At 38.7% G+C, this 15224-nt stretch overlaps 1 protein-coding gene across 1 annotated transcript in view; it reads right to left on the minus strand.

Annotated features, from left to right (window-relative positions):
- Nucleotides 1-681: 681 nt before the first annotated feature.
- Nucleotides 682-15224, minus strand: part of TYR (tyrosinase) — a 168594-nt gene continuing 154051 nt past the window's right edge. The window contains exon 5 of the mRNA XM_036745994.1: nucleotides 682-908. Coding sequence (XP_036601889.1) covers nucleotides 682-908 — 227 coding nt within the window. The remainder of the gene's footprint in view (nucleotides 909-15224) is intronic.

Raw genomic sequence — 15224 nt, forward strand, 5'->3', positions numbered from 1 at the left:
AGAGAGAGAAATGGAAGAGACCATAAATGTTGTCTATGACAACCCCTTCACATTATAGATGAGAATACAGTTTGCTCAGAGATTCGATGAGTTGTCCAAGGTCACATAGCTAGTAAGTGACAGAGATGAGTTTTAACTCAGAGGCTGTGATGCCAAAAGTGACATCTATAATCAATGAAATTATGAAAGTATTTTCATTTCCCATATATAAGGCTTCCAGCCTTAGCATCCTTTTGACTGGATTTATCTCACATGGGTATTATGAGAAAGGTTCTTTGTCACATTTATAGCACTGTGCAATTGGAAGCTGTCATTGGGAATCAAATCTGCCATTAAGGTAGCAGCTTAGGGGAAAAATGAAAACAAAATCATAATGGCTTCATGGGAGTCTTTAATATGGCTATACCAAGTAGTTACACAGTACAGACTAGCAAGCTTTCCTTAAGAATATTTGGCTCCCAGGAATCTTCCAAGGAAAACCATGAAAATATGTTTGCAGGCTTTAATGTTTTCAAACAGATGTGGTACCATATTGCATCCTACATTCTCATGCTGAGCATGTCCCTAGACAACCAAGATGATTTGTCAAGGTCATAACATTCTATAACCATGTAACACTTTGTCCTTGACTTAGTAACTTAGGAACAAACCTTTATGTCACTATCTCCTCCCCAGAGGCTTCTATAAGTTAGTCTGATAAGACCCACTAAGGTAGTCTTCTTTCTCAATGAGCAGGGGTTGTTCTTCTTCTGAGAACCTCTTTCTCTTCTTTTGGCACAAAAAGCTGGCAAGCCCTATGATGATTGCAGCAAGCACCCCACCAATGGCAGCAGCCGCAACAAGCCACTGCCAAATCTGTCTTGCTTGCTCCAAGTAAGGCTTAACAAATTCTTGAAAGAAGTCAGGTGCTGAAAAGAGAAGACATCTATAATCAATAAATTTATCATCAAAAATGTATTAAGAGTCTACCTTTTACCAATCACTGTGCTAGACTCTCAGGCTGCAATGAAAGAAATGAAGCTTAAAATTTATATGGGATAAACAAATACATATGCAAAATAAACACAATATTGTAGTGGAGAGGGCTGGTAATGGCAGCCTGATGATCAGGAGAGACTGTACTTAGAATGAGTTGCTATATTGCATGTTGTAAATACTGCACATTTTACATCTCTGTATCTATTGATGGAAGGGGACAAAGGCAAGATATAGTAAAGGAAAGGCACTTGAATTGGAGTCAGGAGACCTGAAGTCAAATCCCGGTTCTCACATTCATTACCTATGTGATGCTGAATAAATTGCCAATGTAAAAACAGGACCTTCGCCCCTCTGTTTTCTCATCTGTAAAAATTTATATAGAAATATACATATGTAAATTTAAATAAATATGTATAAACATATGTACACACATATATAATTTATAAGAGCACCTTCACAGGTTTATTGTGATGAAAACATTTTGGGAAAATATGTAAAATGATGAATCATAATAAAATTAAAAAAACATAATAAATCTCCCCCCCAGCTGTTATGATGAAAGTATTTTCTAAACCTGAAAAAGTGAAGTTTTATCTACAACTGGCAGATTATCCCCAAGTCCTATGCATTCATTCTTTCAAAAAAATATTGATTGATGACTTTGTATACCATACTGTGGTAAGCACTATGAGGCCTTGAAAATAAATAAGTCAGTGAACTTACAGTCTAGCAGGAGATATCAAACATTTACACAAATAAACATAATACAAAAATAGAATAGTAAAGGTGCTCTGTAGGTATAAAGTCCTAAGTAATGGCAGAGGAAGGAGAAATCACTTTTGGCTTGATAGATCAGACAAGGCTTTATTATTTTTATTGTCATTGTTATAATTATTCTTCAATGATAACTAATGTGTAAGCCCCGTGTACATAGGTATTGTTTCATTCTTTGTACTTTTTCTCCTGGTGCCTAGGACATACCTGGCACATAACAGGGGCTTAATAAATATTTGTTGATTGATGTGTATCACACTTTAAGATTTGTAAAGTGTTTTACATGTGTTATCTTACTTGCTACCCACCACTACCTTGTTAGGACAAAATTATTATTTTTCCCATTTTAAATGTGAAAGAAATGATACTGATGGAGGTTAAGCAATTTGCACTAGATAACACAACTGAGAAGAGTCTGAAGCAGGATTCAGAGAAGTCTTTCTGGTTCTTAGTCCTGAGATTTATCCACTGTTCTATGTAGCTGTCTGAGAGTATCCTTTAAGCAAGCCTTAAATGATGGAGAGAAGAATGTTCTAGCACAGAGAATGGCAGTATCAAAGTGACAGGGAAAATTGAGGGATCTAGATGTCAAAGGACTTCATTGAGTTTAAAAACAGAAGGTCTTTATAGATTATTTAGTTTAATCCTTTCAATTGACAGCTGAGCAAATCAGCCCTGGAGTCATTGTGACTGTTAAGATTCTCCAGAGAATGAATGCTTATTGTCTAAACAGGACAGCTTAGTGGCAAAGTGGATAGAGCACTGGCCCTGGAGTCAGGAGAACCTGAGTTCAAATTTACCCTCAGACACTTACTAGCTGTGTGACCCTGGGCAAGTCACTTAACCCTGTTTGCCTCATTTTCTCATCTGTTAAATGAGCTAGAGAAAGAAATGACAAACCACTCCAGTTTCTTTGCCAAGAAAACCCCAAATTGGGGTCATGGAAAGTCCCACATGACTGAAATGACTCAACAACCACAAAATTGTCCAAACAGCAATAAGTCCTGTTTGACTGGAGCACAGACTTCATGAAGGGGAATAATAATATAGGAAATAAGATCATAAAGGAAGGTTGGGATCGGATTATGGAAATCCTTTTATGTAAACAAGGTTATATTTGATATTTCAAAATTCACAATTCATGAAGTTCAGTCAGGAAGCCAGACATTGATGATATCACTCTACTAACTACTGGCATCCATATTGATTTTTCCTTTTTCTGAGCTGCTGTGGCTTTGGAAATTTGTACCACTAACCCTTAAGAGTTTGACTATGAGCCATCTTGAGTGGTTCTCTAGTTTTATGTCAATTCAATTAAGTAAATGCTTATTGAGTGTCCCAGGTACCATGAGAAGTAATGGGAATACAAATAAGAAAAAGACAGTCCCTGCCCTCAAGGAGCTTATAATCTAATGGGGGAAGGCAACACATAAAAGGAAGCTGGAAAGCAGGGACAGAGGGAGAAACCAGGGGTGCCCAGCACAGAGACATCTTATTCCATGGAGTTCAGACCAAGCAGAGCTGCAGATGGAAAGTAGAGTCATATGTTTCAGTTGTGTCTCTGTTACTAGAGAATAACTTCCTGGAGGACAGGGCACATGTTTACTATTACTTTTGTGTCTCTCTATCCCTACCCTGACTGTGCCTGGCACAGTGATAGTCACACAGAACATGGACATTTATATAGTGCTTTAAAGTTTGCAAAGCACTTTATAATATCTCCTTTGATGCTTATAGTACCTCTGTGAGGTATGTGGTACAAGCACTGCTGTTTCCAATTTACAGATAAGTAAACTGAGGCTCAGAAGGTTTAAGCAAGTTCACTAAAGTGACACAGTGAGGATTGGATGTAAGAGTTGAACCTAGGTCTTCCTGACTTCAAGTCTTATTCTCTATCAATGATGCTACATGGCCCAGAGAAGTCTGAACCTTGTAGCCGATTGAAAGAAAGTGGTCTCGCCAGTCTAGAGGATCAACATCTCTTCACCAGGCTCCCCCCTACATTTTCCAGGAAAGCATCTGGTCCAGAGTGGCACCTTGCTCCGGGAAGAGCTGCCCGTTTCCCTCTTTTTTACATATCATTCACACCGGAAAAGTATAGCTTCCTGAAGGGAAAGAATATTCAGGTCGGGCAGGTTGGGAGGAGAAGGCAAGGGAAGGAAAGAAGGGAATAGGCTTTTATATACTATGTATGTGCCAGGTACTATGCTAAGTGCTTTACAAATGTTATCTTATTTGTTCATGATGGATAGGGTATCAGGGTGCCACGCTGGCAGAGGAAGTAAAAGGGAAGGTACAAAGGGACTGAACATCCTCAGCACCATAACAAGCCACACCAACAATAATAATAGGTGTTTCTGTGTCTGTATCTTGGTAGACACAGCCATGTTTGTTTTTACAACTTGGTCATCTTAGCAGCTGCCTTGCTACAACATGCATGCCTTTTCTCTTCTCCTACCCCCCTGTTCTCTAGTTTTGGAAACATAGTCAAATTAACACTTCCACTGTTACTGGAAAGAGAATAAACAGTTACATATAGCACCTACTATGTGCCAGCTCCTGTACTGAGGGCTTTTTACAAATACCTCATTTTATCCTCACAACAACCCTGCGAGTTAGGTGCTGTTGTTATCCTGTTTTGCAATTTAGGAAACAAAGGGAAATAGGTTAAGTGACTTGTCCAGCTGGCCTAAGTTCTAGATCTATTCTTCTATGTTAATATTCTTTTAGTATTTTAGACTCAATCTGTGATTTTTATCAGGATAGGAAGTTCATGATAAGGAACCTCCTGAACCAGTGCAGATCAGCGCTAAGAGATCAAAGGACTCCCTAGACTTAGAGAATTCACCGGTGTCTGAGTCAGGACCTGGGTCCAAGTCTTCCTGCCTCTAAGCCTAGCTCTCTATTCCTGACACCATACTAACAATGTTCTCATAAAATACAATTGCTAGAAGAAACTTGCTCTCTCTTACTACAAAGTTAAACAGATCTTAAGGAATGTAAATGAATTATATGAAATCCTTGTATCCTGAAAAGAAACACACATATGGAGGAAAATACTCTCATATAATCAATCTGTTTTTAAAAATTTTATTCTGAACTTAAGAAATAAAACAAGCACAATGGCATAAAAGAAAAAAGATGATTGCACATGAAACTGTAAATCTATTATGTACAACTTGCTACTGCTTTCAAACACATACTAAAGTTGTCACATAACTTTTTTTCCTTTTGCTTCTTCCCTTGCCCACACCCTCCACTCCTGCCCTAGAGTGGGCTACCATCACACACACGCATATATACGTATATATATATATATGCGTGTGTGTGTGTGTGTGTATATATATATATACATATATATATACACACACACATACATACATACGTGTGTGTGTGTGTAAAATCATTCTGTACATACTTCCATTTATCAGTTTTTATCAATCTGTTTTTCCTGTGGATCAAAAATGCCTCTAAGCTAGCAGAAATTTGTACTTCCATATCTATATATGATTAAAACAAATAAAATTGACTATTCAACATGTTTTCAATTGAAGTTTTCTAAAGAATGAATAAAACCATCACAGTATATGACATATTATCATTTTCTTTTTTTTAAGTTTTAGGACATGATTAACTAGCAGCCTAAGGGTAAAGTAAGAAAAACCTAAGTCTTCTCCCATCCCCCCAAAACTTTATCTTGTGGACAAAGGCATAACACATGTCCCGAAATAAGATAAAGCTGGTGGTTCTAGGCTAAATTCTATTTTCTGATTAACTCTTAAAGAAAATCAATGTTATGATAGAAAAATAGGGGCAACCAGTCTCCCCAGATGAGCACCATCTATTGTCAAGTGATCAATGTCAAGTGATCAATTAAACTGGGAACTGCAACCTCTTCCTACTTGAAAGGAAAGTTCTGAAATGACCAAAATAAGGAATCAGGATGACTGTCTTTTCTATCTTGGAATCAAGAGAGAAACCCAGAGACGCAGATTTGAATCCTGCCTCAGACACTGTATGATGATAGGTGTGCCATTTACCTTGCCTGAGCCTCAGGATAGTCATGTGTAAAATGGGGATAATATTAGTAGTATAAATATCTTATAAAATTGTTGTAAGACTCAAATGAAATTATATACTTTGCAAACTTTAAAGAGCTATTGAATAAATAAACACATGAAAATATTTGCTTAATCACCTACTAGAGAGAAAACAATCTTTTAAGCACCAGAGATAGAAATATGCAAAAAAAGCAAGACAGTTCCTTCTTCAAGGAACATATATTCTAACACACATGGGAGGAGTGGGAATCAGAAAGGAATATTTTGGTCTGGAATATAGAGACAATGAGTAGAGACTTAGGGGGAGTAGACAGACACACGTTTTTTAGAGGCAACTGGTGGGGCAATGGAAAGAATTGTGGGCCTGGGATCGGGGAGATCTGAGTTCAAATACGGCCTCAGACACAGATGTGTTCTCTAAAACTGGATGAATTAGTTGATCTTTTAATGCTGATCTGCACCGATTCAGGGGGTTCCTTTTTCATGAGCTTCCTAGAGTGATAAAAGCACAGATTGAGTCTAAACTACTAAAAGAATATGATCATAGGAGCATAGATCTAGGGTTGGAAGGCTCACCTGAGGTCATTTAATGCCAACCCCTTGTGGGACCAGTGACAAAACTGAGACCCAGACAAGTCAAATGACTTGCCTTGGATTACACAGGTAAACATAAAAGATAAGTTTTGACCCTGGGACTATTTTATTCCAGAGCTAGTGTGCCCTTTGTTCTGTATAACAGTGCTTTCCCAGGATCATGATTATAGCATCCCTAGTGCCTAGCACAGTGCCTGGCACAAAGTACACACTTAATAAATGGTTGATTTATTTTATTTGATATGTAGCTGGAGCTACAAGTAAAGATGAGGAAACTGAGGCCCAAAGGGTGACATAGGCAACTTACACAAGGTCACACAGGCAATAAATAGCAAATCTGAAATTTGATCCCAAGTCCTCTGCTCTTGGGGGCAGCTACATGGTGCAGTGGATAGAGTATTAGGCCTGGAGTCAGGAAGAATCTGGCCTCAGACACTTACTAGCAGCATAACCCTGGGCAAGTCACTTAATCCTGTTTGCCTCAGTTTTCTCATCTGGAAAATGAGCTGGAGGGGGATATGGAAAACTACTTTAGTATCTTTGCCAAGACAACCCACAAAATGTCAAACATGACTGAAATTACTGGACAACAACCTTTGTCCACTGACTCCAATTCCAGGATCCTTTCCGTAGTGTCATTTCTGGTGCTATAATTTGCAATGAAACAAAATTAAATGAGGCAAGTTCTCCCTAATCTATACTGTGGATGCCACAGCAACCTTTGCCAGCTATTTCATTTTTTCCAGCATTTTAGATGGATACTCCGGATAATCACAATTGCCCAAGCACTCGTGTACTGAACAGACACTTGAACTGAACTGTGAACTTCAAATGAGACAGAACCACATTAAAATATTGAATATAAATATTAATTTGTAGAAATTGAAGAACTAAAAGTTTATTAATATGATTATTATTTTTATTGTTTAGTAGTACTAGTAGCACCAGGAGAAGTAGTAGCAACAGCAAAAGTGGTAGTAACAGCGGCAACTGTGGTGGCGGCAGAGGTAGCAGTGGTAGTATTAACGGTGGTAGTAGTAGTAGCAGCAGCAGCAGCAGCAGTGATAGTAGTAGTCGAGGAAAAATCTTTTCTTTGCTAATATTCCTCACTTGATATCTCACTGTTATACAGAGGTATCCCTGGGGTCTCAAAAGCTAGGCCAGTATGTTAAGGATTCTTGATCTGGGGTTTATTTTATTTTATTTTAAAGTTTTCATAACTCTTTTTCTACATAATTGGTTTCCTTTTGACATCCTATATATTTTATGCATTTAAAAATTTCTTTTGAGAAGGGGTTCAAAGACTTTACCAGTCTGCCAAACAGGTCCATGACAAACAAAAAGGCCAGCATGGTCAATTTGGTCTTCTGCCAAGCTGAGAAGGCTTTCAGTTCAGGACCAGTAACACAGTATATCTCTGTTTGAGCATCAACCTGGCTAGGTTTGGAAGGGCTTATTACTAGGTTGTTCACAAGGTAGTGGATTTTCAGAAAGAGAGCAACTCTCAAAGAATAGATACTAAGGAGGAAACTGCATGACCTGAGGTTGGTGGAGGGAGTACCCACACCAACAAAATAGCACATTTGCCAAGTATTGAATTATTTGAGTTTTTTTCTTTTTAAACAAACTACTGATGAACTCAGATTAGAAGGGATGTAGGACATTAGGACATTCTCAAAAGCTAAACAAAAACAAACATTTCATTCAGTTTGAATTCTGGGAGTAAATAGCATTCTAAAGACCTTTTCACTGTGGTTTATAAAGGGACATAATTTGTAATGAAGGACAAGCTGGGCAAAGAGAGAAACTACCTCAATAGAAATATTATCTTTTCTACTATGTTTTGTCACATGATAACAACAACTCTTTTTTTTCTTTTTTTAAGCTTAATTTTAGAGTTTAGAAAATGCTTTATGTGCATTAGTCCCTCCTTGCTATTCCTTCATCAAGAAACTGCATTTCTCAATTCTGGGTGTTTACACTGGCTGTCCCCATTTCTAGAAGGCTCTTCTTCCTCATCTCTGTCTCTTGCTTTCCCTGGCTTTCTTCAGGGCCCAGGTAAAATCTTACCTTTGGGCTGTAAAACTGTGCATACACTTTGGTCCAGCAATATCATTACTAGGTCTGTATCCCAAAGATTTCATAAAGAAGGAAAAAGGACCCACATGTACAAACATTCATAGCAGCTGTTTTTGTGGTGGCAAAGAATTGGAAATTAAGGGGATGCCCATCAATTGGGGAGTGGCTGAGCAAGTTGTGGTATATGAATGTAATGGAAAACTATTGTGCTATAAGAAATGATGAGCAGGCGGATTTCAGAAAAACCTGGAAGGACTTACATGAACTGATGCTGAGTGAAGAGAGCAGAACCAGGACAACATTCTACACAGTAACAGCAACACTGTGTGATGATCAACTCTGATAGACTCAGCTCTTCTCAGCAATACAATGATCCAAGACAATTCCAAAAGACTCACGATAGAAAATTCTATCTACATCCTGAGAAAGAACTATAGAATCTGAATGCAGATTGAAGCATACAACTTTTTCTTTTTGTTTCTTCTTTCTCATTTTTTCCCTTTTATTCTGATTCTTCTTTCACAACATGACTAATGTGGAAATATATTTAATATGATTTTACATGTATAGCCTATATCAGATTGCTTGCTCTCTTGGGGAGGGGGGTAGGGAGGGAGGGAGAAAAATTTGTAAATAAAAATCTTATAAAAGTGAATGTCAAAAACTATCTACAAGTAATTGGAAAAAATGAAATACTATTAAGTGGGGGAGAGGAATATAATTAAATGAGTATAAAATATAGCGTAGAAACGGCTTTGTCCATTTTCAGTAAAAAAAAATAGTGATTTGTATTTTAAGTTTTTGAATAAGTCTTTTATGAAGCTTGAAAAATATCTCATCTTTTGGAGGAAGATTTTCTAATTCTCCTTGTCTCTAGTGCCTTCTTTCTATTGATCACTTCTAATTTTCCTGTATGTAACTTGTTTGTGCATAGTTGTTTCTATGGTGTCTCTCTCTTTTTAACTGTGGACTCCTCCAGAGCAGGGACTGTCTTTTGCCTTTCTTTGTGTCATCAGTGCTTAGCACAGTGCCTTGTACATAGTAGGTGTGTAATAAATGTTAGTTACTAAACAACCCAGAATAGAGTTTAATGAACAGTGATATAGATATTAATTCTTGATGAGAAAAATGAAGGTCAGAAGATTCAGTTACTTGCCCAAGGATATACAGTTGGCCAATGGCAAAAGTGGAGCTGGAACCCAAGCTTTTTGACTCATTCTCTATTTTTTTCCAATGAGTCTCCTCTTGGCCTCTTTCCTTTCAACTATACCATTGCTCAGTGTTTCAACAATCCAGCTAGCAGCCATTGTGGGGGGTGAAAGACCAACACAAGCTCAACAACAAGAACGCTGCCAGCACACTGCAAAAGCCCAGGTTCTTTTGATCTGCTTTACTAAGGAAAGCAATGTTAAGGGGTTAACAAGCTTATTTTAATCCAGCATACAAATATCACTCACTTAGTTCAGGGGAAAAAGCCAGCACCCTGAACTTCATAGCAAAATACAAACAAAGTACAAACATCGACAGACAGACCCTGTCTGATTCAAATCCCAATACATAGTTACCAGAGTTTAACAAACTCCCAACATCCAGTTTACAAGCTGGAGAGCTCTTAGCTGCCCAGAGTCTCCGCATCAGCGTGCCACCAAGAGTGAGAGCCCTGTGCAAATAGCTCTGTCTTCTCTTCTTATACTGTTTCAGACCTCATCAAACGTCATCTGAATGACCAGAACTTAGGTTCCTATGATTGGCTCTTGAGTTATCACCTCCCCTTAGTACCCTGGGAGCTTCACACCCACATAGGCTTAGCACCTAATAGGGGTTTGGGCCTGGGGCTTACCACCTAGTAAGACTCAATGAAATACACTGAATTAATCAAAGGAAACAAAAGCCAAACTCTTCAAGGGCACTTGGTTGAACTGAGTGCTAACAGCCCATTTTGCTTACCAGCACACTCAGACATACACAGCCAAAGATACTACCTGGGCTGCTATCCATTGTTCCACAGAGCAAGATTTGCAGAAAACAAAAAACAAAAGGGGGGATACTTTATAAAAGAGGAAGGCAAGACTCCTAAAGTGTTTCAGAAATTCAGCCTGAGGATGGAAAGGAAGGGATCCGTTTTCCCATTGGTGAATCTGTTATTTAACAAAAAACTATTGTCTCAAAACTACAGAAAATGAGGAAAACATCCTGTTCTCTAACATCTTTCTCTAATCCCCCCCCAAAAATCCCCAAACACACACACACACACACACACATACACACACACACACAAAACCATGCATACATATCCTCATTGCCTTGTTAACATAAGATCTCTAGGGCAGGATTGATGGGGTAGGGCCTAAGGGTGGGGAACCTGGGGCCTCGAGGCCACATGTAGCCTTTAAGGTCCTCAAGTTTGGCAATTCAGTCAAAGGCCCTAGAGGTCCCCATGTGGCCTCAAAGGCCACAGGTTCCCTGCTCCTGGTAGGTCAATGACTTCTATTGCTTTGGGGCCCCATTTTCAAAAATTGGGAATTGCTCTCCCTTTGGTCTGTGAAGTTAGAATGCTGGTGGTGGTGGGGAAGAGAGGGTAAAATCACCATGGTTAGTGCTTTTCATTACTTTTCTATGGTCTCCTCTCATTTCTTCTCACCTAGCACTTAAGGTACCTTGTGGCTCAATGTTGCCCTTTGGCTGTCCAAAGTCTTCCACTTTGGTGGCCCATCCAGTCTTAACCTTCTCCAAGAATAGCCCTGATCCAAAATCTATCTTTCTTTGCTTCTTCTCCATCTCTTCAATCAAAACTCATTTCTTTTCAAATTAAGTCTTAATGAGCCATTAGAAAATAACACTAAAGTATTATTGATCGATAGAGATGAGACTTGATTTGTGTTTTCAAGGCCACAGGGTGAGGAAACTCTCTCTACTGATGTAAGTTGGCAATGTTTCTATAATTTGCAGTTTTAGAGAGCTGTCTAGAGTAGTACTTCTTAAACTGTGGGTTGCTTCCCCATATGGGGTCATAAAAAATTTAACAACAATAAAATGTTTCTGAACATGCAAGGACCAAAAATCAAAATCAAACATGTAATTAATTTGAGTTGTTTCTGGAAGTGCTTGCCTGTGTTACATCTCCCAACATCATTGAAGTCTTGGTTCTGAACATAAAGCTTTCACAGTTTGCTCTATGCTTGCCCTCAGGCCATACAATGCTAACTAACACTACAGAAACACAAAAAGCAGTCACAAGTAGAAACAGTTTAAGTTTCTAAGTCTAGTCTGGTCTAGAGCACTGATAGGTCAAATGAATTACCTGGGTCACACAACCAGTATGTATTGGGGTGGGGCTTGAACCAAAATTTTCCTGGAGTAGATGCAGTTTCTTTGTCTACTACATCAATTGTATTGAACTCAAATAGAGACGGGGGGCACTAAGCCATAAATAAGTATCTCATAAGTAGGCAGGCCACATATTGACTCAGAAAACTACATATTAACATTAACTATGGTTTATTATATAGATATATTTTGGAGATGTTGAGGATTTGGTTCCAGACCACCATGATAAAGTGAATATCACAATAAAGAAAGTCACATGAATTTTTTGGTTTCACGGTACATATAAAAGTTATGTTTATATCATGATGTAGTCTATTAAGTGTGCAATAGTATTATATCTAAAAATATAATGTGCCTACCTTAATTAAAAATACTTTATTGAGAAAAAATGCTAACCATCATCTGAGCCTTTAGTGAGTCATAGTCTTTTTCCTGGTGGAGGGTCTTGCCTCCATGTTGATGACTGCTAACTGATCAGGGGGGTCCTGCTGAAGTTTGGGGTGGCTGTGGCACTTTCTTAAAATAAAGCAATGATAAAGTTTGCTTTATCAATTGATTCTTCCTTTCACTTGAACACTTGGAGGCCATTGTAGGATTATTAATAGGTCTAATTTAAATATTGTTGTATCACAGGGGATAGGGAGGTCTGAGGAGAGAGAGAGAGATGGGGAATGTCCAGCTGGTGGAGTAATCAAAACACATACAACATTTATCAATGAAGTTGCCATCTTATATGGGTGTGGTTTGTGGTGCCTGAAAATAATTACAATAGCAACATGAAAGATCACCAATCACTATAACAGATATGTATGGGACAGAATTTTCAAATAATAGGAGAGACATCTTTAGGAGAAGCAAAGTGAATTTATTTTACAAGCCTTGCAAGATTTGGGCACACCTCCATAATGGAGGAGGTGAGGTAAAAGGGAATGCTGCCTTAATTTGTACTTTTAATGAAAAGATTCCTGCCCACCTCTATACTATCTCACCACTGCCTGGGAGGCGGGCTTACAATCTAGGCACCAAAAACTAGACAGAGGACTAGGGGACCAAGGTTGATCCGGTCAGGTTTTCCCTATCCGGAGCTCAACTGCCTGGGGGTGGCATCCAAAAGTCTAGGAGAAGAATGGTGGGGGGGAGACCTTTCTGGAGCAGAAAACAAACAGCTTACAGGTAGTCCATTATCTAACTGTTTGGTGCTAACATCTGAGAGAGGGGGAAGGGCACGCCCACAGCTCCAGGCCCTGACCTTCTAGAGTCACCATAAAGCCAAATCCCAAGCCTCTCCTACTCCCTCAGACATTCCCTATTTCAGAAATATGAGAAGAGTGTAACCCCTGTATTTTAACCCTGTGAAGTCTTCACAATTTATCCTTCCTATTCAGATATAATAATGAAAAAGTTTGAAATATTGCAAGAATTACCAAAAGGTGACACAGAGACACAATTTAGAACATGCTGTCGGAAAAATGGCCCTGATAGACTTGCTCAAGGCAGGGTTGCCACCCCTTCAATTTGTAAAAAATGCATTATCTGTGAAGTACAATAAAACAAAGCACAATAAAATGAGGTATGCCTATATTTTTATTTATTTTGTTAAATATTTCCCAGTTACATTTTATTCTGTTGTAGTTCCAGTTTCACTGAAGTGTATTATGGGCCTCAATTCCATGGAAATCACAATGCTGGTGGGCTGGCCAGAATTTGACACCTCTGTTCTACATCACATTGACTCTGGAATAACCGAGGTACCCTCTTAAGCATTTTAGAGAAAGCTGCTTTCTAAAGAGGTGTCTTACTCATAAATATACCTTTTGGTAGATTTCAGGCTGTGTTGAGGAAATATAAAAGAGTTCTTCTTAGTGTCCTAAATGAAAATGAATTTGGGAGTCTTCAGAAGGGTCTCAGAACAGCATCCTGCTCTGTCGGGCCTCTTCTTTCTTCTCTTTTTGCCACCTAAGTAACCCTCTGTTTATTTGCTAGGACCAGCTCTTATCCTTTTTCTTCATTTAAAGATTGTCTTGTGGCTCATTGATTGACTTTAGACCTATCCGAAGACCCAACTGTGGGATACTCATTTAACCTGTGACCCCAGCTTGATCTTGGGTTGGTCTCACCTGAGCAGAAAATTTATTTTTCATTAGCTGGGCTATCAGCTCAACCCTTCCCCTAGTTAAGTATTTTTCCTATATTACATATGAAGAAAATGTGGATCAAATGGGGTTCAAGTGCCAACTCTTTACAATTACTGGCAATGTGCTCAGGTTCGTGCAGGATTCCAAGTACTAGTATTCTTCCTGCTTTGCCTTACCACCTCTGACTTAACTCTATTTGAGTGTACTTAGTCTTCATAACTGCCTGTAGCATGATCACCTGTTCATGGGGCAGTTAGGACAAGACAATTATTAGAAGCATTGCTGATACCTTTCACAAAGGACTAATGGGGAACAGTAATGGAAAGCAATATGGTAAATCCCATTCGACGTTACAATAGATTAAAAAATACAAATTTGGGGGCAGCTAGGTGGTGCAGTGAGTAGAGCACTGGCCCTGGAGTCAGGAGGACCTGAGTTCAAATCCAGCTGCAGAGACTTGACATACTTACTAGCTGTGTGACCTTGGACAAGTCACTTAACCCCAATTGCCCTGCCTTCCCCCCTCGAAAAAAAATAAACTTATTAAAAATACAAATTTCGCTGTTTGAAAAAACAATTCATTAAATTTATATAAAGGACATACGGAAAAGAGAAGGCTCTGAATTTTTTTAAAGGCACAATTTGTTTTCCCAAAATGTTTCTTTTCTATTTTCTGCATAAGTTTCTTGCTTGTGTTCTCTTTCAATTTACCTCTTCACTACCTGAGGAAACATCTCATGCCTGAAAATTGGTCTTTAATTTATTTTCTGTCTGGTCCTTCCTTCAGTGCACCCCACCCTCCACCCCCAATAAATTTTAGGAATTCAACCTGTATCCCACAGGAAAAGCTTAATGGACTCTGGAAATGTTAATTTCATTTTATTAGCCCATTATCTAATTTTGCCTCACTTTACTTCGCTTACTCTCTGGTCGGCCTCTTATTTAAGGTATTTCGATGCATCCTCAGTCAATGAAAAAGGCCACAGACCTTCCAAGGGATGAAGGCTTCGGAGAACTGAGGTAGTTTAGTGAGTTTTTTAAGGAGATTTTAAATTGTAAAGCTGCTGCTGAAGCCTTGGGAGATGACAAAGGAAAAAAAGTATTCACTGGTTTATCATCTTTGTACAATTTGCCTCTACCCTGGCTTTGGTATCTGAATCTTGAGCACCGAAGAGCAAGTTGAGGAACCTAACAACAAGAGTTTGCCGGTAGCTTTCAAGGCCTGCACAGCAGAACTCAGTCTTCTAGAATCAAACTTATTTCCCATCACTTTCCA

Source organism: Trichosurus vulpecula, chromosome 2, assembly GCF_011100635.1.
Source record: "Trichosurus vulpecula isolate mTriVul1 chromosome 2, mTriVul1.pri, whole genome shotgun sequence".
NCBI classification, from domain to species: Eukaryota; Metazoa; Chordata; class Mammalia; order Diprotodontia; family Phalangeridae; genus Trichosurus; species Trichosurus vulpecula.